We start from the raw sequence: 23,754 nt of genomic DNA, 5'->3' as shown, positions 1-23,754 counted from the left end.
AACTCAACAGCTTAGAGATTTGCTAAAATCTTTTAGTCTTAGCTGGTCGGTGAACTTGCACGACTCGTGTAACAGTGACATTGAGTACTGCCATTGATAATGTTGTAACAAATGTACTCAATAGTTCTGTGTCGGTGCTTAATACTGCTATATCCGACCATTACGCACAGGAAGTGGTGATCCATGGATGTTCAGTGAACCAAGAATTCCACAATACTGTTTTAAGGAGAACTTTCCACCCCCATAGTATAAATCTTTTAAATAGATGTTTGGCAAATGAAAATTGGAATTTTTTAGATTCTTTTACTTTTGCAGACACAATATTTGACTCCTTCAACAGTTGATTCATATTCCACTTAAATGTTTGCTGCCCCCCTAAGAAAATAAAAACAAAAGGTAAAGTTCAGAAGAAATGAAATATTCAGGAACACTAATGATTATAAATTCAAATCTTTCTATAGAAATTACAAACAAAATTATAAAAAAGTAATAACTGCTGCAAAATCATACAAAATAAACAATAAACTTAAAAAGTCATCAAACTGTTCTAAGACAGTCTGGAACATTATAAAAAATTCAACAAATAAAGCATTTCCATAATCCATTCAGCTTGATGCTGATGGGATAAAATTAACCGATCCAAATTCAATAGCTTTGCAATTTAACAAATTTTTTTCCTCAGTGGCTAGTTCTAACTTGATGCTGACTGTGAATTGGGACTGGATACAGTCACCACACATACCCCTGCTTCATCTATGGTTCTGGTTCCTGTGTGTGAGGACGAAGTGGGACTGTAAGGTTTTTTAAGTTCGGTTTAGTTTAAGATTAAGTTTGTGACATACTATGAGCAAGGGTTGCTGTGAGAGGATTTAATAATAGGTTAGATTGGCAGTACAAATACCCTCAAATGAACCAACACATTTATTTGTGACAAACATTTCATTAAATTGATTAATTGATTGCGTCAATCGACATATTAAACACAAACCTTAATACCTTAATACTTTGAAAACATGTTTGATATTAAATTATTCATTACAATTTATTTTTAAATTTAATTCATTATAACATTTACTAGTAATTTTGTAGTGCTGCAATAATAATGAGTTCATGGACTAACATGAGAAACTATCTTTAAAATAGCTAAACATTTACATAAATTTACATTTTCGAAATTGTGAACATTTAAATAGATATGGAATTGAAAATGATTAATGAACCCTAAAATATACTAAGTTCTTAAAATTACTTACATTTTATTTCACATCACACTTATTACGCCTAGAGATATTTTTCCGCACACGAACACCAAAACACTCCCGACTTCACTTTTACGAATTCCGTCCTCGACTTCCACCTCTCCTCCTTGTTTCTTCAGTTTTGATGTTCTTCTCCCGCCAGTCATTGACCACGCCTCTGCCAAATCTCTCCATCATAATGGTGAGTAACAATTTTCCATATCAGCATGGCTGTCCCTTACATTGTCGCACGGTTTTTACAAATAAGCATTTCCTGTTTGTTCACCATCGGCGTCTGGGCGGATGTGCGTATCTACTTACATCCGGAGGATGTTTGTCTCGAATTGCAATACGAGACTTCCTTTCCAGCAACTATCTGTACATCTATTCTATGAATTTTATTTTACTAATAATACATATGTCTTACATTCCCCTGGCTTAATGACGATTCTACCTACGAATCGTACTTATAGTCTAATTAAGGTTATCCATTGGGTAGTCACGTTCATGTACTGTAGGCTTCAGAAATTTTTATTTTGATGTTATTAATGTGGATGAAGTAGAGGGCTATAAAAAGAAAGTAGTGTTATTATAGAAGTCCAGGCTAAATAAAATGTACAAAATGAGTTCCATGTTGTTTACTATGTTTTTGTCGTCGTGTTTTAGCTGGAAGTGGTGTTGTCTTTGTAGATTGTGAACAAAAGCAGGTGAATGCGCAGGTAGCTCGGAGAGTAGGTAGTGTTGTTGTGTTGAGAATGCTGTGTAGACCATCTTCCTTGTTGTCTGCCAAGTCATGTATTTTGGTGTTATTGTCGCAATGTCACAACACCATTCGAAGAAATCTCCGACGAACGTGAGCGATCTTCTGTTTCTATCTGGTTGCTGTCTTTGGATGAATGGGAGGTGTCCTGCTACCATTTGTTGATGTATGAGGGTTTGTAATGTGGAAAGGTTGTTCTGTATCTTGCAATAGGTTTGGGAGTTGTTGAGGTTTTTAGGGCAGAAATTTAAAGAGGGTTCGTTTTTAGGTAAATTTTGCTGTGTTTTGAAAGGAATTTTTTATGTAATAGGGATGGAACTGAATATAAGGTAGTGTCTGAGGCATTGGAGTAAAGTACGCTTCTGTGAAGATTTGTACTAGAGGCTTATTGGGTTCTTCTGTGTTGTGGGTTGATGTGCTGGCAAAGGTGGTCGAAAAGAGGCATGGCAAGTGCTGTCAGTAGTAGTAGTAGGAAGTGCTGTAAGGGACTTCATCTGTCTCGTGGGTGGTCGGGACGGTTTAGAGTGCTGTAGACTGGTGTCTTGTAGATTGGTGTCTTGTAGACTGGGTTTCTCAGGTTGTGGTTGGTTTTTCTGGTGTCATAATTCTAAAACTTATTATCTACAGGTTACATATACATTTCAGTTTAATATTTTGTAATTAATACACATTTATGTCTAAGGTTTTTATTTACAGAAATCTTTTAATGACCTCTCGATGGTGTGTCGTATTTCCTAGCTCTATGTAAGCATCTTAATCTCTAGTGTTCTTAAATAAGGTTCGAAATTATGTTATTTTATCATATTAGAAAACGATACTACGCACCTTTGTTTCTGAGGAATATGTAATATCCCTTCTTTTGTGCTTATTGTCCATAGTCATTATTATGATCATAATATATGTTGCCTAATCAAGGCTGTATGGTTTGTTAATGAGCAATATTGCTGTGCTAAATACATACTATGTTAAATATATGTTACTTTCCTTCAATGTTAGATTAGCTATGTAATAATTTAAACATGTTATATAAGTCATTTACATGTCATATATTGAAGTATTTGTTTATCCTAGGATTATATAATATAGAACATGTATGTCTCTTTCTTTGAGATGCATCTCAGGAAAATTGAGTCCTTGTAGGGTATATTAAGTTAACACTGCTATCTACTAACTTAAATAAATATGATATATGTAGTACACTTTATCATATTTTATATTCTTTATTACTAGGCTATGTATACACGTATCCCTCAGGTAAGTATAATATGTACGTTTGTGTCAAGTTAGAGTACGCTTTGTTACTGTAGTAAACGAGTACGTGGGAAACATTACTTGCATACTAAGCTGTCTGAACCACCAGGGCCCTTGGCGACCCAGACTGCCGGTACAAGGCAATGCCCCCTAGTCATAGTCACAACACAGTCGGTGTAGTATAGCGTGGGAAGTTAGTTGAGTTAGCAGAAAACTTATCTGCCTGGGAGACATACCAGAGTCACGGTCAAGTCTTACTAGCCCAGTCCTAAGTACGGTTACCGTGGGTTACAGGCTCTGCTCGTGTCGTGTCGTGTGTGCTGTGTTTAGTGTCCTGTGTATTGGGATTATCTATACCAATATCTTTGGTACGTGTAACCTATCACTTAATCACTAAATTACAGTAAACCTCACATTAAAATACAAAGTTAGGCGTTTTAATTTTCTAAAACTATTATGTCTTTATTCTCTATCGTTTTCCGACACAACATCGAGATTTTTAATATACATTTTTATTTCTGTTAGACTTACTTCAGTGACTCTCAAGGTTATATAACGTTATAATGAATCATTCAAACCGTAATCAAGTTAACCGGTCTCTCAACTCCTGGAGTATAATACCTATTTTTTTAAGCGATTCTTGCGTGACTATGTAGTAGCTTTTTACCCTCATATATTATAAAATTATTGCGAAATATACTTTTTCACTCTCTTCAAATTTTACTACAAGGCAGTGAGTGCATAGTGATGTTCATGAGAAATATTGTATATATTATTCTTGAATATTTTATTATTGCTCAAGTCCCTTCATATTTGTTTTATATTCTCTTATAGAATAATTTCATTCTAGCAACATGTATTGGTTGTTCTGTTAACCTTCCCCTGTGGTAAATTTCTACTGCATATGTCACTTCGTTAATTTTTTTCTTGACAACGAAAGGACCTCTAAATGGTGTTTTGAAATTTACTATATTTTTTTGTGTGGTCTTTCGGGAAATGGACCAAGACTTCATCGCCGGGGTTTAAATCCAAATGAGTTTTGTCACGGTCAAAGTATTTCTTTTGCGCTTCCTGGGCTTTTTTCATGATTTTCGGCATATCTTTGCGTATTTGCTCTAAAATTTCTATATTTTCCAACACCATTTTTTCGGGATTAACCTGTAAATATATACAATCAGACGGTTAAGTTAGCTTCGTAACCCAAACATGAGGTAGTGCGGGTGTGTAGCCTGTTGAAATGTTTACAGACGTGTTGTAGGCAAAGGTAACTATTTGTACGTATTTTGACCAAGTTTTGGGGTTTTTTTCCACAACGTAAATGAGATATTGCCTTGATTAGCGTGTGGTTGTATTTTTCAACCGCACCTTGTACTTGTGACATATAAGCAGCGCCTGGCCCTTTGTTCAATCCCGAGTGCATTTAGTAACTGTGAAATTACAGAATTCATAAAGTGTGTTCCTCTGTCCATGATTAATAATTCTGGGAAATCCAAATGTGCAGAATAGATTTTAATAATTTTTGCGCTACTGTGTTCGCATCTGCATTTCTACAAGGGGTTGCAAATGCCATTCTAGTGCAGGCATTGGTCGCAACTAGGATATATTTGTAACCATTACTTTGTGTGTAATATTACCTACAAAGTCTATTGTTTATTCTGTCAAAGGGTTTATTATGGAGGGTGCAATAGGTTGTAGTAGGCCGTAATTTTTTGTTCGTTTTTGGCCTACGTAGTTGACATTCTTCACAAGTTTTTTTGTATATTGGAGGATATCACGGTACATATTCGGCCCAGTGATATCGTAATTTTATTTTTGAAGCTGTTTTGTAATGTGATAAATGTCCACCCGTGTAGGGGTTGTCATGGAATATTTTTAATATTTCTCGTGTTTTGTTTTTGGGGTATAGCCAATAAGTTTCTAGTTTCTTGTCCGTTGAAAGTTTTGAAATATAACAATCCATCTATTTCTTCGTAATGTCTTGAAGCCCGTCTGATTTTTTTATTTACCGCCTCAGGTGAGGTCATCGCAAGGCGTATTTGTTTCAAATAACTGTCTTGAGCTTGTAGTAGGGGTAGATTTGTCTGTATTAAAGTATTGACAGTTAAACACACGTCCGTAAATTCTTCATCCAAAGGTTGTTCTAAAGGTTTCTGCTTAAGGCGTCTGCTAACACGTTTGTAGCACCACGTTTATGTTTTTACTACAATGTCGTAGTCTGTTAATGACAGTGCTAATCTGTTTAATCTAGTGGAAGTGTGCTTAAAATTTTTTATAAAACTGTAATGCGGCACAGTCCGTATAAACTGTTGTTTTGTCTACAAGCGTGAATTCTCTGAAGTAGTTCACAGCATAGGTTAGCGCTAGCATTTCAACGTTCAGCATTGCTGTAACGCATTTGGGTATTTGAATATTTTTTGACATGTAATAAATTGGGTTACATTCTATTATTTTCTTCATCTAACTGTACTAACGCTGCTCCGCATCCAATCAAAACTGCTATCTACATAAATGTGTGCTTCCCTGTTGTCCTTCCAATGTGATAGTAATGGTGGGTTTGTCAAAATTTGTTTGATTTTTATAAAAGCCTGTTCACATAGATCCGTCCATTTAAATGCCATGTTTTTTATTTGAATCTTTTATTATCTCAGTAAGGGGTTGTGCTATTTTTGGCATAATTTTGGATGAATCTGCGAAAGAATCCTGAGCATCCTAAAAATTGTCTCACTTGCCTTACACAAGTTGGTCTTTATAAATTCGGTGATAGCTTCTACTGACTGTTTTTGGGGTAAAATGCCTTCCCTGTGATACCTCGTGTCCCTAAAATGTTTACACTTTTGTAGAGAAATTTACACTTTTTTGTATTTAGTTTCAAATTAGCTTTTTCTAGTTCTTCTAATATAGTTTCTAGATTATGTTAAGTCATTTTCAAATGAGTCACCATAACAAATTAGGTCATCCACGTAACAGATGACTTTATTATAAAGGTGACGGTATTAATATCGCATTCAAGGCTTTACTAAATAATGTGGTTGAAGTTGAAAGTCCCATCGGCAGTCGGCAAAACTGTAGAAGTCTATCAGGTGTTTTTTATGGCTAGGATGTGCCTATCTTCTTTCCTAACCTCCATGGAATAAAAATGCATTTTTAAGGTCTAATTTTGTAAATGTGTGCGCTTTGTTCAAAGAGCTTTTAAAACCAGGTTTACTGAAGGAATGGGGGTGGGCATCTGTTTTCAACTGTGCATTAACCTTCCTGAGATCAGCTACCATTCTGTCGCTTCCATCTTTATTTTTCACTAAAAATACTGGGCTTGCATATTCTGTGTAATCCTGACATTCCTCTAATATTTTTGCTTGTACTAAATCGTCCAATAATTTGTTTAATTTTTCCTTATCTGTTTTACTCTGCCTATACGGTGGTGAGTTTACAGGTTTCGTATTTGGTTTTAATTCGAGTTTAACAGGAGGTATGTTTGCAGGAGTTAAATCGATTACCTTTGTTGTAAATATGTGTCTGTATTTTTGTAAAACGTCAAGGACTTGTTTGTGTTCTTGGAGGGTTAAATGTGGTGAGATATCAAATACTATGCCCGTCCTTATCTGTCAATATTGTTTTTCCTGTGTCAGTTGTAGTGGTATGGTGTTCCAGGGTAGGCTGTGCTTCGAGAGTTGGGTAATGTATATGTCCTATCGTAGTATGTGCGGGTATCCTTTTTGGGAAATTTGTGATGCGTTATAAATATTTACAATTGTATCTGTACCATCTTCCCCTTCTGTAAGATATGCATGACATTTCTTTTTTATTCTTAGATTCCTATCTGTTTCCGATGGCTGTTCGAGACTCTATACCTTTTTTAAAGAGCTAATCCTAATTGTGCTGATGTGGGTGCTATAATTATGTCTTGTGGGGCTGTTACATCTGTTATTTGCTGTACTTCTAACTCCTGTGTGTTTTTAAAATTCTTGATGTCTAACTACCACTGTTTCATTCATAGGTATTATATGTTCAATCTGATATTTGGTAATTTTTATTGTTTTATTTTTATAGTTTAACTCCACGCAGTTCTGAAATAGGAATATGTTTCCTACCAATATAGGGCTGTTTAGATCAGGTGTCACATAAAACGTGTCTTCAAGTATTACTTTGGCCAATTTTTATGGCGATCTTTGTTGAACCCAAAACTGTTAATGGTATACGTTAGCCGATATCAACGAGGGTATGTTGCTAGTATTTAATTTTGTTTCACAAACTAGGTCTGCTCTAATAATGTTTATGTTACATCCTGTATCTATAATGCAGGGTACTGGGATGTCGAGGGTTTGTGGTCAAGGCTACGTCTATTGTTAGGACAGGTATCTTCTTCGTGGTTTTATTTCGCAATTAAATATAAGTTTCATAAATATCCTCTAATAAATAATGTTTTATTTTTCCTCGGTCTGTGTATTCCTGTCTTGCGTTATTTCATGCATGTTAGTACAATCTATCATATTCTGTTTTCTTCTGTTGCTCTATGTGATTTTAAAATCTGTATAGTGTCTATGTCAATGGTTTTCTTCCAATCCAGTATGTGTGTTTACCTCCCCCATACTACAATCTGGGTCCTGTTTTACGTGCGCTACCCCCTTTAATACGCTAGGTGTTGTCTGTCGTGTGAAATTTTCTGAGACTGCAAGGTTTTTTGTAAAGCTGGGTTTATTTATATTTGTTGTCCCCGAGGGGTTTGGTTCGCTTAGGGTTGGGGTTGGATTGAACACAGATTGAAGTTTTATGGTGTGTATAGGCTTTTTTGCATAATAGGTTGTTCAATTTCTTCTTCCATCTTCTTTAAGGTGGGGAATTCTTGATTATAATCTATGGCTTTAAATATCAACTTCTGAACTGGTCTTTCCAGGGGTTGATAGTGGTATTACTTTGGGGTTAGTTGGAGTAAATGTCATAGACCTTATACATTTGTAAGTTTGTCGATTCCTTTGGTTAAAATCTGTAGTGTTTTATTTGTTTTCGCTTTTAGTAAGGGGAAGTTCGGTAAGGGTTAGTATAACCTCCCCCTATTTCCCGTTTTTTTGTTGATTTTGTTTATAATAATTAGACTTGTAACATGATTCGATATTGTGGTTTGTTCGCTTGCAGTACCTGCAGAACAGCTCTTGTGTATTGTTGGTTTAGGTGCCAAGCGGTTACTTTTGGGGTTGAGAAGTTAATGAACGTTGCTTGAACCAAACATTGTTCAGTATTATGGTTGTCTTTACGGCAAATAGTGCAATTACCTATTTTGTCTAGCAGGTTGTATTTGGGAATGGTTTTGTCCTTCCTCCTATCACTGAAAGTAACGTGTTTAATCATAGGTGGCCTTTGGGTTTGTTTGGGGTAGTTTGGGCTTTCCATATGTCTATTCTGGGGAGGACTAGGTGTTCTATTATATCTTGGCTTATATTTTGAGTTTTCATACGGGGATGGAGACCTTTCGTAACTGTGGTTATGATTTGAAATTTGGTTTGTAGTTAGGGTAGCTACTAAATTGGTTAGGGTGTTAACTTCTGTTTGTAGTTTTATGGATGATGTTTTGTTCATATAAGGGTGTACTATAGGGTCTGTTTGCTGCAACCCTATTGTATCTTTCTTTGTTTTTCATTTGTGTTAGAACCTAGCTGTTCTGTAATTTTTAAATTAGTCTCTAGATCACTTAAGGTGTCGTTTTTCAGGCCTATAACTCGTTCACAGATTTCTGGTTTTAGTCCCCTGTATGATAAAATGTATAATTTGCTTGTCCTGTATTGTGGGGTCATATCTTCGGCATGTTGTTAATATATCTAAAAAATAGGTTAGTGTTGGCTCGTTCTCTCCCTGTATTTTGTGTTCTAAAATAATTTGTAGACTTTGAGTTTGTGCTAATGGAGTGAAAGCCTCTATGAAACTTTTAGCAAGTTGATCCCATTGTATGGCTACCCCTCGTTGTTTTTGCTTGTAGTGTTTGAACCAAGTTAGTGCTGTGCCTGATAAATGCGCTGGGAATAAATTAACTTTAGTGTTGTCTGTCCATCTGTTTGAAGTTGCTGCCACTAGGAATTTGTCTAAAAAATCTTGTCGATTTTCGCTCTGGAGACCTGTGTAAGTCCCAGCTGATATTAACGGTATGTTTTCCCCCATGGTTACTGTGTTCGTCCTGTCAGGTAGTGTGAGTGGCTCGTAATGTTTGTGCTAAGGTTGGGGGTGCTTGTGTCTTGATGTCCGCCTCAGGGTTATGTACTATGTCGTATAAATTTGTTCTCTGCACTAGAAAATCCTCGATTGTAGCTAGATCCTTATAGTTTTCCCTGTCCTCTTCACTTAGGTGAGTTTTTCGTGTAGTTAAATTATTAAATATGGTTTTTAATATTAGGGTGACTTGCACTTATACGTGTTAAGTTCTTAAGTGCCGCTAGGATAGGTCTGAGGTCTGCTACAGTGTCTGTGTCTCTAGATAGTATTCCATTTTCATTTAATATTTTTATTATGTCACTTTTGGAAGTCCTATATGTGTCTAATGGTATTAAATCTTCATGTAGTATGGTTCCCATTTAATTATACATGTCCATTGACGTACCTCGTTTACTTTACTTGGCGTTACTCTAATTACGGGTTTGAAAATATTTTTTGAGTTATTGGAAATTTAATTTATCTTTCAGGTAAATGAGTGGTTTGTCACTGAAGTAGGCTATTTTCGTTAAATACTTTCTTATAAATATTATTTAGTTCTAATTTATACCTAGCCTATGAAACTATGTGCTTGCCCATGTGAGGAATTTGAATGCCAACCGAGTTTTAGCGCCTCCACCATGTAAGGTTTTGTAGTGCTGCAATAATAATGAGTTCATGGACTAACATGAGAACTATCTTTAAAATAGCTAAACATTTACATAAATTTACATTTTCGAAATTGTGAACATTTTAAATAGATATGGAATTGAAAATGATTAATGAACCCCTAAAATATACTAAGTTCTTAAAATTACTTACATTTTATTTCACATCACACTTATTACGCCTAGAGATATTTTTTCCGCACACGAACACAAACACTCCCGAACTCACTTTACGAATTCCCGTCCTCGACTTCCACCTCTCCTCCTTGTTCTTCAGTTTTGATGTTCTTCTCCCGCCAGCTCATTGACCACGCCTCTGCCAAATCTCTCCATCATAATTGGTGAGTAACAATTTTCCATATCAGCATGGCTGTCCCTTACATTGTCGCACGGGTTTTTACAAATAAGCATTTCCTGTTTGTTCACCATCGGCGTCTGGGCGGATGTGCGTATCTACTTACATCCGGAGGATGTTTTGTCTCGAATTGCAATACGAGACTTCCTTTCCAGCAACTATCTGTACATCTATTCTATGAATTTTATTTTACTAATAATACATATGTCTTACAGGACGTAATAATATTTCTTTCAAAACTGGCACCTTCCCATCCGCACTCCAATTGGCAAAAGTCGTTGACCAATTTCACCCGTTTTTAGCAACAATTTTGAAAAACTGTTTCTGGACCAACTTGAATTTTCTTGAAAAACACAAAATTTTGTCTGATCAACAATTTGGTTTCAGACCAGGAAAATGAACTTTTGGAGCAATCACACAACTTGTAGATTTTATTGTGGAAGGCTTTGAGACTCATCCAAGAACACTCAGTGTCCTTCTTGATCTCTAAAAAGCATTTGATACTGTTAATCATGGTATAGTGCTACACAAGCTGGAAAACTTGAACAGCAGAAGTCAATGTGTTCAGGTCCAGAATGCAGTATCAAGTAGTATTAGAATATACTAAGGAGTCCCACAGAGATCTATCGTGAGTCCTGTCCCTTTCTTGATTTATGTGAATTTAATGAATATTTTATAAATGTAGCACTAGATATGAATAAAACGCAAGTACCTGCTGATTTTAGTGTAGCTCTTAACTTAGTAAATAATTATGTAAATAGTTGTACTCCAAGAAATACGTTATATTGGAAAGTAATTGTTGTTGAAGATGTCCTAAAGTGTGCTTCTGAATTAAATCTATCTGGTAGTGAAGATTACTAAGGTTTTTCGAATAAGATTACTAAACAGATTATCAGTGTCATAGCTAAACCACTAACTTATCTATTTAATCGAATGTTAATTGAAAGCACATTTCCTCAATGTTTAAAAATAGTAAAAGTAATCTATAAGAAGGGTGATAAAACAGACCCTTCCAGTTATCGTCCTATATATTTAATACCTATTTTTAGTAAAATATTTGAATACTGTATCAAAAACCAATTACAAAACTTTTCATGCTTAATGGCAGTTTCTGTTTTTACCAGGACTGAATACTACAAAAGCTGTAGAAACTCTAGTTGGTTCAGTTATTCATAATTTTGAATATAAAACAACATCATCTGCAACCTTAATTGATTTGTCTAAAGCCTTCGACAGCATATCTCATGAGTTACTTATAAGTAAACTTTATTGCTATGGTGTGCAAGGTAGTGAGTTGAATTTGTTGGTATCTTATTTGAAAAATAGTAAACAAATGGTTTTTCAGGGTTCTAATTCGTCTCTCATCAAAACCATTCAAATCGGTAAGCCACCGATTCAAGGCTCGGTTTTAGGTCCTTTTATATTTATCGTTGCATTAAATGATTTTGCTTTCAATGTACCCTGTATATCAGTTTTGTTTACTGATGACACTACTCTTCTAAATCACCATAGTACACTTAATGGTTTAATAAAACAACAAGAAAATGCAATGAAGGTAGCAACTGAGTGGTTTCAGGCTAACAGGCTTGTTGTAAACAATAGCAAAACAGAAAATATAATATTTTCCATGAACAGCCTGTTAATCTATTAGAAATCTGTTTAGAAAGTAGACTAAGCTGGGAAAGCCATATAGAAATCTTTGTAATAAATTGGAGAGAGTAATTTTCCTACTGCGTAATTGAAACTCTGCGTCACTGAAGAAATAGTAATAATCTCCTATATGCCTTTTTCCACTCCCACTTAGTCTATGGAATTACTTTATGGGGAAATAATTGCCATTCAAATAAAGTGTTTGTCTGGAAAAAAAGCAATAAGAATCATAAATAATCTGAATATATATATATGTATGTATCTGCAAAATTATACTGCTAGAGAAACCATACATACCTATAAAACTAAAAAAGTACATGTTAGAGCTGCCAAGGACCAGGCTTGAAAAAACAAAATGTAGTCATATCTATATGAAAATAAAACTATTTGATAAATTATCAAAAGGAGGATGGATTGTAAATATAAATAGGTTTATAAGAGTTGTAAGCAAACGGCTTAAAGAAAAGGCATTTTACTCTGTGAATGAATATTTGGCCTGTGATATTAGTTCCTTAAGTTTTTAATTTTATCTAATCAAGTTTTAAGTTTTAACTTTTGTTTTATAGTTTTGAGATTTTAAGTTTTAACCACCTGATTTACATATTTTAAATATTTATATTGTTACATTTTTCATTGGCTTTTAATTGTATATGTTCTCTGTATGTCTTGTTCAATTTGTGTTTTTAGTCTTTTACCCTACAATGCTTTCATTGTTTTCTTAAATAATTTCCTATGACCACTCCCTATTTATACCAGTTATTAGTTTTATAAGTTCTTAAGTATTTTGCAACGTTCCTGTTAATTTTAAAATAAGTCTCCAATTCTAAAATTTTTATTTTTAAAATATTACTGCCCAATAGTTTGACGAAGTCTATTGTAACTTATTATGTTGCTTAATGACTAATAAATACATCTTGAATCTTGAATAAAATCCATGCGTCAGCCTTATATAGGAAAATCATTCAATATGCAGATGACACAACTCTGTTTCTGGGTTGATTCTCTGACTCCTTTAGAGAGTCAAACCTTCACTGATCTTAATTCCTGCATTCAAAATTTTCTGGTAAATAATCTCAAAACTAATCATGAAAAGACAAGTTACATCAACTACTGTTTACGTGGTTGAATACTTATGAAGCCCCAACAGTGATGGTGGATAACATTGTTCTGGAGGAAACTGATACTGCTAAATTTGTAGGAATACACCTAGATAAAGGGTTAACCTGGAAAGTTCACATTAAAAGTGCATGTGGTGAATTGGCAACTGGAATTTTTGTCCTTCGAAATGTACGAAGGACAAAAAAAATGTATGTGTATGTGTGAGTTTTTGTCCTTGTGAAAGCTTTGTACGTCTGATGTTTTAATGATGGCTTGCTTTCTATGGATTAATATTTCCATACCTGTCGTGTGTACAAAATTTCTCTGTGGGGCAGTTGTGCCATATGAAACTTGGAAACAGTATTTAGACTGCAAAAAAGCTGTTAGAATCATCACAAAATTGAACAACAGAGAGTCATGTCAAAATGATTTCAGGGAGCTCAACTTGCTAACTCTACCCAACTTTTATATTTTAGAGACTTCATTTTACTGTCAATTTCAGTGTATATTGACACAGGGCAGTGATTTTACATAGATACAAGACAAGAATCTACGGAAAATTCACGGTAATAAATAAGGAACATTGGAAGCTCTGACATGATTCCTGACATCTCTTATTTATTACTAACATAACTCTGTAATTTACTAACATTGTGACACTATTACTGTTCTTGAAGAATATATTAATAAAGAAATATGACTATGACTATAAGAGCTCGTGAGCATAGAACAGCAGCATTTGAACGCCCTCCTTCTCAAGCTGGGATCAAATTCATTAACAGTCTCCCTGAAACACTAAATTCAGAAACAAATAAAAAAAAAATTTTTAACACAAATAAAACACTACTTAGGGTCTTGTGCTTTTTACTCAGTTGGCGAGTTCATGTAGCACACTTGGAATTAATATTTTTAGCGGTGTTGCAATCCTGTGGGTTGATCCCATGAATTTTGTTTCTTTGTATGTGTATGAATGTGTGCCTGTGTGCAGCTTTATGGAAGGTCGAGTGAATGGATTTAGTTTTTAAGATATATACTGTGAAAAAGGTATTATTGAGTATTGCAATACATTGTAATATATATTGTCAACACAATAAATATATTCTATTCTACTCTAAATTATATTAACTGCTTCTAAAACTACATTCTATAAAAAAAGATTTGATACAATGTGTATAGTAAACAGGTTTTAGTAATTGTTTACAGATTTTTTTAAAATCGCTTGTAAAATGTAAAAAAAAACCGTACCCCATCTATGAGATTTAGCATGGCTGCAGTAGGGTTAATATAAAATATGTAAAAATAAAGATTGTTGTATTGTCTCATTATAAATCACTTAAACCAACTCCTTACCTCAGTAATTCAATCAAATTCAGTTAATTATTTAAGCTTAAGATTGTTTCAAAGTAATAACAAATTGGTGAATTGTCATAACTAATAATGTATATTAATGATCTTAAACTAAAAATTATTCAAGCTAAAAAAATATTTTTTGATAACAAAATAAAATGTTCAAGTAACGTTAACAAAACAACCTGGAAGTTAATTAACATGCAAACTGGTAAAAATAAGAATTTAAAAAAAAACATTATGTTGCTTGATAAAGAAAAACTGTTGTTGGATCCAGGTAGAGTTTGCAATGTTTTTAATAACTTCTTCATCAATGTTGTGGATCAGCAGATATCCCAGGGTGATGAAGATGTGCCTAAATCCTCAAATTATTGTAATAGAGATTGGAATCCAAATTTAAAAGTATTTCGATTCAGTCAAGTTACACAACAGCAAGTTAAAAAAATTGTCAGTTCATTTAATAATAAATATTCTACTGGTTTTGATGAAGTACCAATTGTAATAATAAAAAAAGCAATAAGGCATTTATTAAGACCGTTAACACACACAATAAACTCTTCTCTAATATCTGGTAAATTCCCGGATGAACTGAAAACGGCTAAAGTAATTCCTATTTACAAAAAGGGAGATCCTCAGTTGCCGGAGAGCTACAGGCCGGTATCATTATTATCGACGTTTTCTAAAATATTTGAGAAAGTTGTTAATGAACAACTGTTAAATTATCTGTTGGAAAATGATCTTCTTGATTATCAACAACATGGTTTTCGTCCAGGCAGGTCAACAATTACTGCATCAGTAGAATTTGTGCAAAATTTAATAGAGGAATTAGATAAAGGTAATAGACCTTTAGGAATTTTTATGGATTTGACTAGAGCGTTTGACAGCGTAATTCATGATGAACTTATAAATGTTCTGGAAGATTTAGGCTTAAAAATTCAAGAAATAAATTGGTTTCACTCTTACATCAGTAACCGTAATCAATACGTTGAATTATCATACTTAACCCTTTGAGTGCCGCAGCGTCTACATAGTAGATGTTGTTAAATGTGCATAAATTGCCGGCTTCTACCCAGTAGATGATTTGTATTTAATTAATATCACATATAATTCATTTTTGTTTTGACAAATAACTTATTTCACGGCAATCTACAAGTTTTGAACAATCGATTGTGATTGATTTTTATTGTTCACCGCCCCTTGTAGTTATTTGCCATCAGAAAAAAAAAACAGATGACGCAATAGTTGGTCAGCTGCTACTTGTTGCCATTAACTACACAGTTTCGTTTGTTGTGTGTTTACATTGTGCTAGTTTCGTGTGTTTATGCTGAAAACTGTTGTTATTACTATTCTGCAATTGTGTTAAGTAAAACTTACAATGCATTTATAAACTTCTTTTTTCGTGTTTAGTGACGTATATTTTATTGTTGGATTGGTGATGAAGTAAAAGGCAAGTTCCAATCAAACTATTGATTTTAGGTGAAGTAAGGTTATATTGTAGGCCTGTGTATATTTTTATACAGGGTGTTTGAAAAGAATGGGTACGGCTTAATATTTTAAAAACCATAGGAGATAACATCTATAAACTTTGCACAGTGTCATATGGCTATGTAAACTAGTTTTCCTTGCTATTACCATGACATGCCAACCATGGGGGGACGGCCCACAGATGAAAACATGGAAATCTTAAATTGAAGCATGGGTCGAGTGATACCTCATTTGAAAGAGCTCACTTAGTAGAGTTGAATGCCGCAAACCGCATCTCAAAAGGTTTATCCAATCAGAAATGGCGGGTTGTTTTAGGTACACATTGTGAAGTACATTATGCGCTGCCATTTCTGACTGGATCGTCGTATTCTGATGCAGTAGGCGGCGTTTCACTCTACTACCCAATGTGTTTTCACTGACTTTTATTAATTAGCAAATTATGACATAAATTTATAACACAATAAATAAAACACAATAAATACCGATATTTTTTAGTTTTATTTATTGTGTTATAAATTTATGTCATAATTTGCTAATTAATAAAAGTCAGTGAAAAACACATTGGGTAGTAGAGTGAAACGCCGCCTACTGCATCAGAATACGACGATCCAGTCAGAAATGGCAGCGCATAATGTACTTCACAATGTGTACCTAAAACAACCCGCCATTTCTGATTGGATAAACCTTTTGAGATGCGGTTTGCGGCATTCAACTCTACTAAGTGAGCTCTTTCAAATGAGGTATCACTCGACCCATGCTTCAATTTAAGATTTCCATGTTTTCCTCTGTGGGCCGTCCCCCCATGGTTGGCATGTCATGGTAATAGCAAGGAAAACTAGTTTACATAGCCATATGACACTGTGCAAAGTTTATAGATGTTATCTCCTATGGTTTTTAAAATATTAAGCCGTACCCATACTTTTCAAACACCCTGTATACTTTTTATATAATTAGTATTTTACAGTCGTCTTACTTCATTGAGTGAAATAGGATAGTTATAATATTGTTTCCAAACTTTTGACAAACTTGAACAAAAATTGCTTTTTGTTGTATTTTGTATATATTGCAGTATCTGGTTAAATATTACTGTAACACACCATATTATGCATGATTTTTGTTCAGTTTTTCATGCTCTTTCATATGGTATAGCTAAAAAAAATTAAAAAAATATTGTATAAATAAAATTTTAGTTCAAACTTGAAATTTATTTTTTTTCATTTTTTAGTTTTTTGTTATAAACTATATTCTTTTTGTGTAAATAAAAATAAAATTATAATATTATATGGAAAAAATACTTTGTTTTATAACACACAAACTAAAAAAAAATTATTCAAATCAGTTGAATAGTTTTTTTAATATAGTTTTTTCCACACACGCTTGCAAAACAGAAGGAAATGCTCCGGCAATTTATGCGTATGACTTGGGAAAATATGCCGTGGCACTCAAAGGGTTAATAAACAAAGACAAAATCAATTTTGTATCCGAAAAAAAAAAAGCTCATAAAGTATGGCGTACCACAAGGTTCAATTTTGGGTTCCTTACTATTTATTTGCTATATAACAGGACTTTCTACAGTAGCAGAGGAAAACAAAATGTGTTTATACGCTGATGATGCAAGCGTAATTGTCAAAGGAAAAGATCCTAAGGTAATTGAAACATCATCTCTTAATTGTTTGAATAAAATTAACTCTTTTTTAACTAAAAAAAATTTGTTACTTAACCCCGGCAAAACACATTTTATACCTTTTAAAACACATCAATCGAAGTTTAATTTTCAATATGACATTAAGATAAATAACCAAAATATAATGGAGGTAGAGGAAACTTGTTTTCTAGGTCTAATAATAGATCAAAATTTAAGCTGGAATCAACATGTACAAACCATAATAAAAAAAGCATCATCTGGCCTGTACGCCCTTAGGCAGATGGCAAACCTTTGTAACCAGGATACTTTAAAACAAATTTATTTTTCTTTAATACATTCCCATATAAGCTACGGGATCAGTGTATATGGAGCTATTTCAAATAAAAACCTTGAAAAAATTCTTATACTACAAAAAAAATCAATACGGTTAATTCTAAATTTACCATGGCAAGCAACCGTTAAACATTTATTTGCACAATTAAGAATTTTAACTGTTTACAGTCAATACATATACGATACAATAATTTACACAAAATTTAAAAATATACCTAACTATACCACTCAAAGATATAATACTAGGAGTGGTATAATTTTTGAAAATCATAAATTAGAGCTGTTTAAAAAGAAAACTGAATACGTTGGTACATGATTTATTCAATACATTCCTATTGACATAAACAAAATTGAAAGAATCAATCCGTTTAGAAATAAATTAAAAAATTATCTCATATCACGATCATTTTATTCTTTTGAAGAATTTTTTGAGGGTTTGGGCCATTAAACAAAAATAAAAATTGAGTTGATTTTAGTTGTTTAAATTAACAATATTTATGTTAAGTTAACATAAGATTTTAGATAAGTTAACCTGTATCTGTGATGATATTAGTCTATCTGTATTTGTGACACTATTCTGACTGTATTCATAATATTACAGCTTTGAATAAAGATCTATGACTATGACGACTATGACTAATGATAATTAAATTTAAAACACACACAACAAATTTCCTTAACCAAATTACAGCTACAGAATTTGTAACAAATTCATGCCGAATAAATAAACGTAAATACACATTAACAAATAGTTATACATAAAACACAAGAACAATATGCTTAACTAAAATACACATGTTGCATTGTGATAGAACTGACCAATATTGTCACTCAAATATCACTTATGGTATAGTAGGCTTTACTCAGAAATAATTCCGTAACATCTTCTTCATACTTTGATTCAGAAAGAATCTTTTTTTACCAATTTGGAATTTTATAAGAATTTTCCTGAAAGGTTATGATACCCAAAATTGAATAAATTTGTATTACAGGTACTCTTTTCCTGAAAGTCGGATTTTTATGCACGGATCTTAAAAGCTCATAAATATATAAAAATTACAGTGTAAATATTTTAGGCAGTACAATCTGTCCTGTATGCAACTCCCATCATTACTCTTATCCAACATGTTTGAGCTCTAAAACTTTGCTTAGATCGGTCACCCTATTGGCTCTTGGCTTAAAACATTTGCAGTACAATCTGTCCTGTATGCAACTCCCATCATTACTCTTATCCAACATGTTTGAGCTCTAAAAACCTTTGCTTAGATCGGTCACCCTATTGGCTCTTGGCTTAAAACATTTGCAGTACAATCTGTCCTGTATGCAACTCCCATCATTACTCTTATCCAACATGTTTGAGCTCTAAAAACTTTGCTTAGATCGGTCACCCTATTGGCTCTTGGCTTAAAACATTTGCAGTACAATCTGTCCTGTATGCAACTCCCATCATTACTCTTATCCAACATGTTTGAGCTCTAAAAACTTTGCTTAGATCGGTCACCCTATTGGCTCTTGGCTTAAAAAATTTGCAGTACAATCGGTCCAGTAAGTTATATTTTTATTTTTATACAAGTATAGATGTAAAACGTAAAATGTATTACAGTTATTATACGTTTGTATTCAAAGAAACATAAAGTTAACTTATTAGAGATTCATAACAATATACTGACTGGGTATGCAGTAAAACACATTTTATAATTTTTCTGAACTAAGTATGTATTATAAATCGTCTAGACGAGGAGTCTCCAAATTTGAGATTTTTGTGGATAGGCGTGTCAAGTACTTTCACATGTATTTTAATGAAGTACATTCACGGATATTTGCATGTGTGAATGATTATGTATGGAGTTTTCTTTTTTTCATAGATTAAATCCTTTTAATAAAATGTTATTTAAAAAAAAATTTTTAGTTAGTTGTTTAGTTTTTAGTTCTTAATAGATGTTAAGGTTTTTTTTGGTTTATAGCACAATAAGGGCCACGTGGCCCTATCTTCGCCTGTTAAAAAAAAGAATTTTAAATTTCAGAGTTGTAGTTTTGATGTTTCAACTTTTTATTAATGATATTCTTTATTATCTTTTACCACATGATTCGTGTTATTAGTATTTTATTTTATTATTTATAAATTTTGATGGTTGTTGAAAATAAATCAGTTTTGTACTATAATTGACACTATAGCTATTAACAATAAAAAAATATATTGAATCTTGTTGTTAGTTACACCATAATCATGTGTCTGCTTTACAGAACCAATTTAATAACCCCGATGAGCTGGCCAATATGTTTCAAGAGCTTGGTCTTAGTATGGATGGCCCCAAGGATAACAGCAGCATGGAAGATATGCCACCATTCATGCAGGCAATCATGCACTCGTTCCTATCCAAGGAGATCCTGTATCCATCTGTGAAGGATTATGTTGAAAGGGTAACAAGTAATGATATTTTTATATTTTAAGAATGCAATTTTTTTTATACCTGTACTTCATCTGAAAAAATATCATTTCATGTTCCCTCTTGGCTTGCCATCGTCAACACAATGCCTTCCATGGAATTGCGTACTTTGTATGGTCCTTGTGGTTGATCTGTTATGTATGGGCGTACAGTATTAGCATCACAACAGCTATAAATTTGATGCTGTCTCCCTTGTTTTTGTGGCATAAAGCTATATCGACTTCAAAGTTTGGCGTCACTTGATCTTTTGTAACAAAAGTACAGTTACTTTAGTTCAACACACACAATGATCCAAACATTCAGAAATTAGCTTTTGTATGCAATAAAGTTTGTGTAAAGCCATTGTCTGTTGCCTGTTTTATATCAGTAACACAAAACCAGATACTTTTATCTGAAAAGGAAAATACGGTTTACACCCATTATCAGTCTACATACTGTGGAACTTGAATAGTTTAAGTCAAAGTAAAATATTCTTTATTTGCCATAAAACATAAATACATGCATTGGCTTGCGTCAAAATAACCATTGAAACATAATATGAAATTGATTAATAACTAACTAATTAACATGATACATGACATTGTCCTATACAGCACAAAACCATTTGTCTTTTAAAAATACCTTAAGTTTCCTTACAAAACTGTTAAGATCTAACTCTATTCTTAAAAAGTCAGGTAGAGCATTCAATAATACTATTACACTATAATAAGACTTATTATCACTTAAATCATACTTAGTATGATTTAAAAAAAGATTAGTGTGGAAAGGGATGTTTAATTTATCTTTGTTTCTAAGATTGTATATAAATTATGGGATAAGAGACTGAAAAATACTACAGTTCTGTTTAAAAAATATCAATGTATAAATTATATAAATGCAAAGGAAAATTAGGATTTTAAACTTCTTAAAAATAGGTTTCCAAGTGAGAGTGAAGGTCATTATTAATACTTCCTTGACAACCGCGATAAGCATGGATCGTACACCAGGCATTTAGAAGGCCTTTTGCGAACTAAAAAACTCTCAAAGACAAAATCTATAATATTGAATATAACTTATTTGGCATATTGGTCAAAGTCTACCATTCTCATATATCTGTCTATACGGTGTGGGAAGGGTTAATGGTCTGAGGAGCACGAGAAGAAACCCTTTTCTTGCCTCTAATTTTTTTTTCATTTGTAATTTCCCACTTTGTCTTGACTTTATTAGAAGAGTTTTGTGTTTCATCAAGCACTTTGGATGATTTAGTGACTGTAATACTGGCTGTATACTGTCGCTGTAAGGATAAATAATATTGACTTCTTTCGTCAGAAGAATCCAAATCTTTAGTCAAATAATAGCAACTTCATCTCGAAGCTTCAACAGACCATCATTTAAAAACACCTTGCCACTATAGGTACACCTACATTAACTCCCTTATAAAATACTTGTGTATTATCAATTTTCAGTACCTGATACTAATTTCTAAAATATGTTGTGTGACAGTATCCAGTGTGGTTGGAGGAGCACAAGGCTACGCTGACACCAGAGGCTTATGACAATTACAGCAAGCAGTTGGAGCTCATCAAGAAGGTGGTGGGAGAGTTCGAGGCAGAAGCGGAGTCAGACAGCGATGATGTCAAGCGACAAAGGTTCCAGAGGATCATGACCTATATGCAACAGGTGTGTCATGCAATCTACAAATAAATTGAGAAGCAATAAAAATATACCATTTTCAACTTATTCTAAAGTTGACACTTTGAGAAACAAGTAATTTGATGTTAAAAATATAGGAATCAGTATGATTGTGAAACCTCTGATGTTTAAATGTAGTGATCAATATATTGGATCTGTTGCTTGTGACTTTCAACGGAGTATTATATTAGTGCTGCGACCAGTAATGATGAGGTATATACTGGGTAAGATTTAAAAGGATTTCTCAAAAAGCCTAATGTCAGAGTGTTATTGTCCAGCAGTGCTATCTTCATCATCCTCGAAAAAAGTAAAAAAAGCACACATTGTAATTTCAATTCGACAGAAACTTGAAATCATTGATGAGCTTGACTGAGGCGGAACAGTGCCAAAGATAACACGATCACACTCAGGTGAAATTGTTTTAAAATTAAGCAATGGAAATGGATTTATAAAATGTTTGCAGCTATAAGTCAGGCTTATTCAATTGGTTGGCTTGTGTTAAGTAAGACTATTGTATAAAACAAAATCTCAAATCTTTTAAAAAACTATTCTGAAAACAATTTATAAGTTTGCTTGTATAAGAAAAACTGTCTTGGAGAAAATACTTACTGACATCAAAGTTTACAATTTCAGTAGTTTTTCTAAGCAGCCAAACTAGCCTGTCTCCCTAAAACTGTTCCTGATGAAGTAGATATTGACAAGCAAAACATTAATGAATCGTTTGAATGTGACGTAAATATACTGCCCATTGAAATCCTATCTGATGAACAGATACATCCATACACAGTGTGGAAAGGATGAGAGTGAATGATAAAGGGGAGTTCTAGAGCGAGAGTAGAGCTGTCAGCTGCATCTTGGTACCTAAGTTGAACGAGGTCACTGACGAAAATATCAACACGATAACAAATAGCTGTCGGATTGAGTAATGATAAGAAAGCTTCCTTTAATGTTCGATCCATTAATTCCTGACTGATCTCAGGGTTATCTGTATTATTTGTGGTGTTTCTGGTTCTTTGTTTACAAAATAATGTAATTTCACAATACAATAGGGATCTTGTAAAGTAACTTTTCTATTAATTATACCCTTCTGCCACTCTGAACATGATTGCTATGTGCATGAGAGGAGGAGGAAAACCTTTTGTTTCGAAGAAACATAATATTTACCAAACAGCGTCAAAATTGTTGATGTAACAACATTGTACCTTTACATTGTATTTTGTTTTATTCCATTGGCAATTTCTGCAAGATCAGCCATTTGTTATTGCAGATGTACTTGATCATTTTGGCAAATTTATAGAACCTAATTAATATAGGTTAAAAGTATGTAGAAAGATGATCAGAAATTACCGATGAGCAATTATAATTCAATTCAGTACAATTAATTAAACAGTAACCTCTCCGTCTGTTTAGAACTGTTTTGGATCTCAAGGATCATCTCTAGCCTGAGTCCCCTTGATGAGAATACTGATATATTTCTGCAAAAAATCATTTACGAGTATTAATTCAGAGTGGGTTCTAGTTGAGATGTCAATTCAGTACAATTAATTAAACAGTAACCTCTCCGTCTGTTTAGAACTGTTTTGGATCTCAAGGATCATCTCTAGCCTGAGTCCCCTTGATGAGAATACTGAT

At 33.4% G+C, this 23,754-nt stretch overlaps 1 protein-coding gene across 3 annotated transcripts in view; it reads left to right on the top strand.

Annotated features, from left to right (window-relative positions):
* Positions 1–23,754, top strand: part of LOC124366125 (peroxisomal biogenesis factor 19) — an 84,763-nt gene that overhangs the window by 47,452 nt on the left and 13,557 nt on the right. For all 3 annotated transcript variants that reach the window (XM_046822407.1, XM_046822405.1, XM_046822404.1), the window contains exons 5-6: positions 20,249–20,425; positions 21,934–22,110. In XM_046822407.1, coding sequence (XP_046678363.1) covers positions 20,249–20,425; positions 21,934–22,110 — 354 coding nt within the window. The remainder of the gene's footprint in view (positions 1–20,248; positions 20,426–21,933; positions 22,111–23,754) is intronic.

Source organism: Homalodisca vitripennis, chromosome 7, assembly GCF_021130785.1.
Source record: "Homalodisca vitripennis isolate AUS2020 chromosome 7, UT_GWSS_2.1, whole genome shotgun sequence".
Taxonomy (NCBI): Eukaryota; Metazoa; Arthropoda; class Insecta; order Hemiptera; family Cicadellidae; genus Homalodisca; species Homalodisca vitripennis.
Note: the sequence above shows the minus strand (reverse complement) of the source record. Positions and strands in the feature narration are given on the sequence as shown.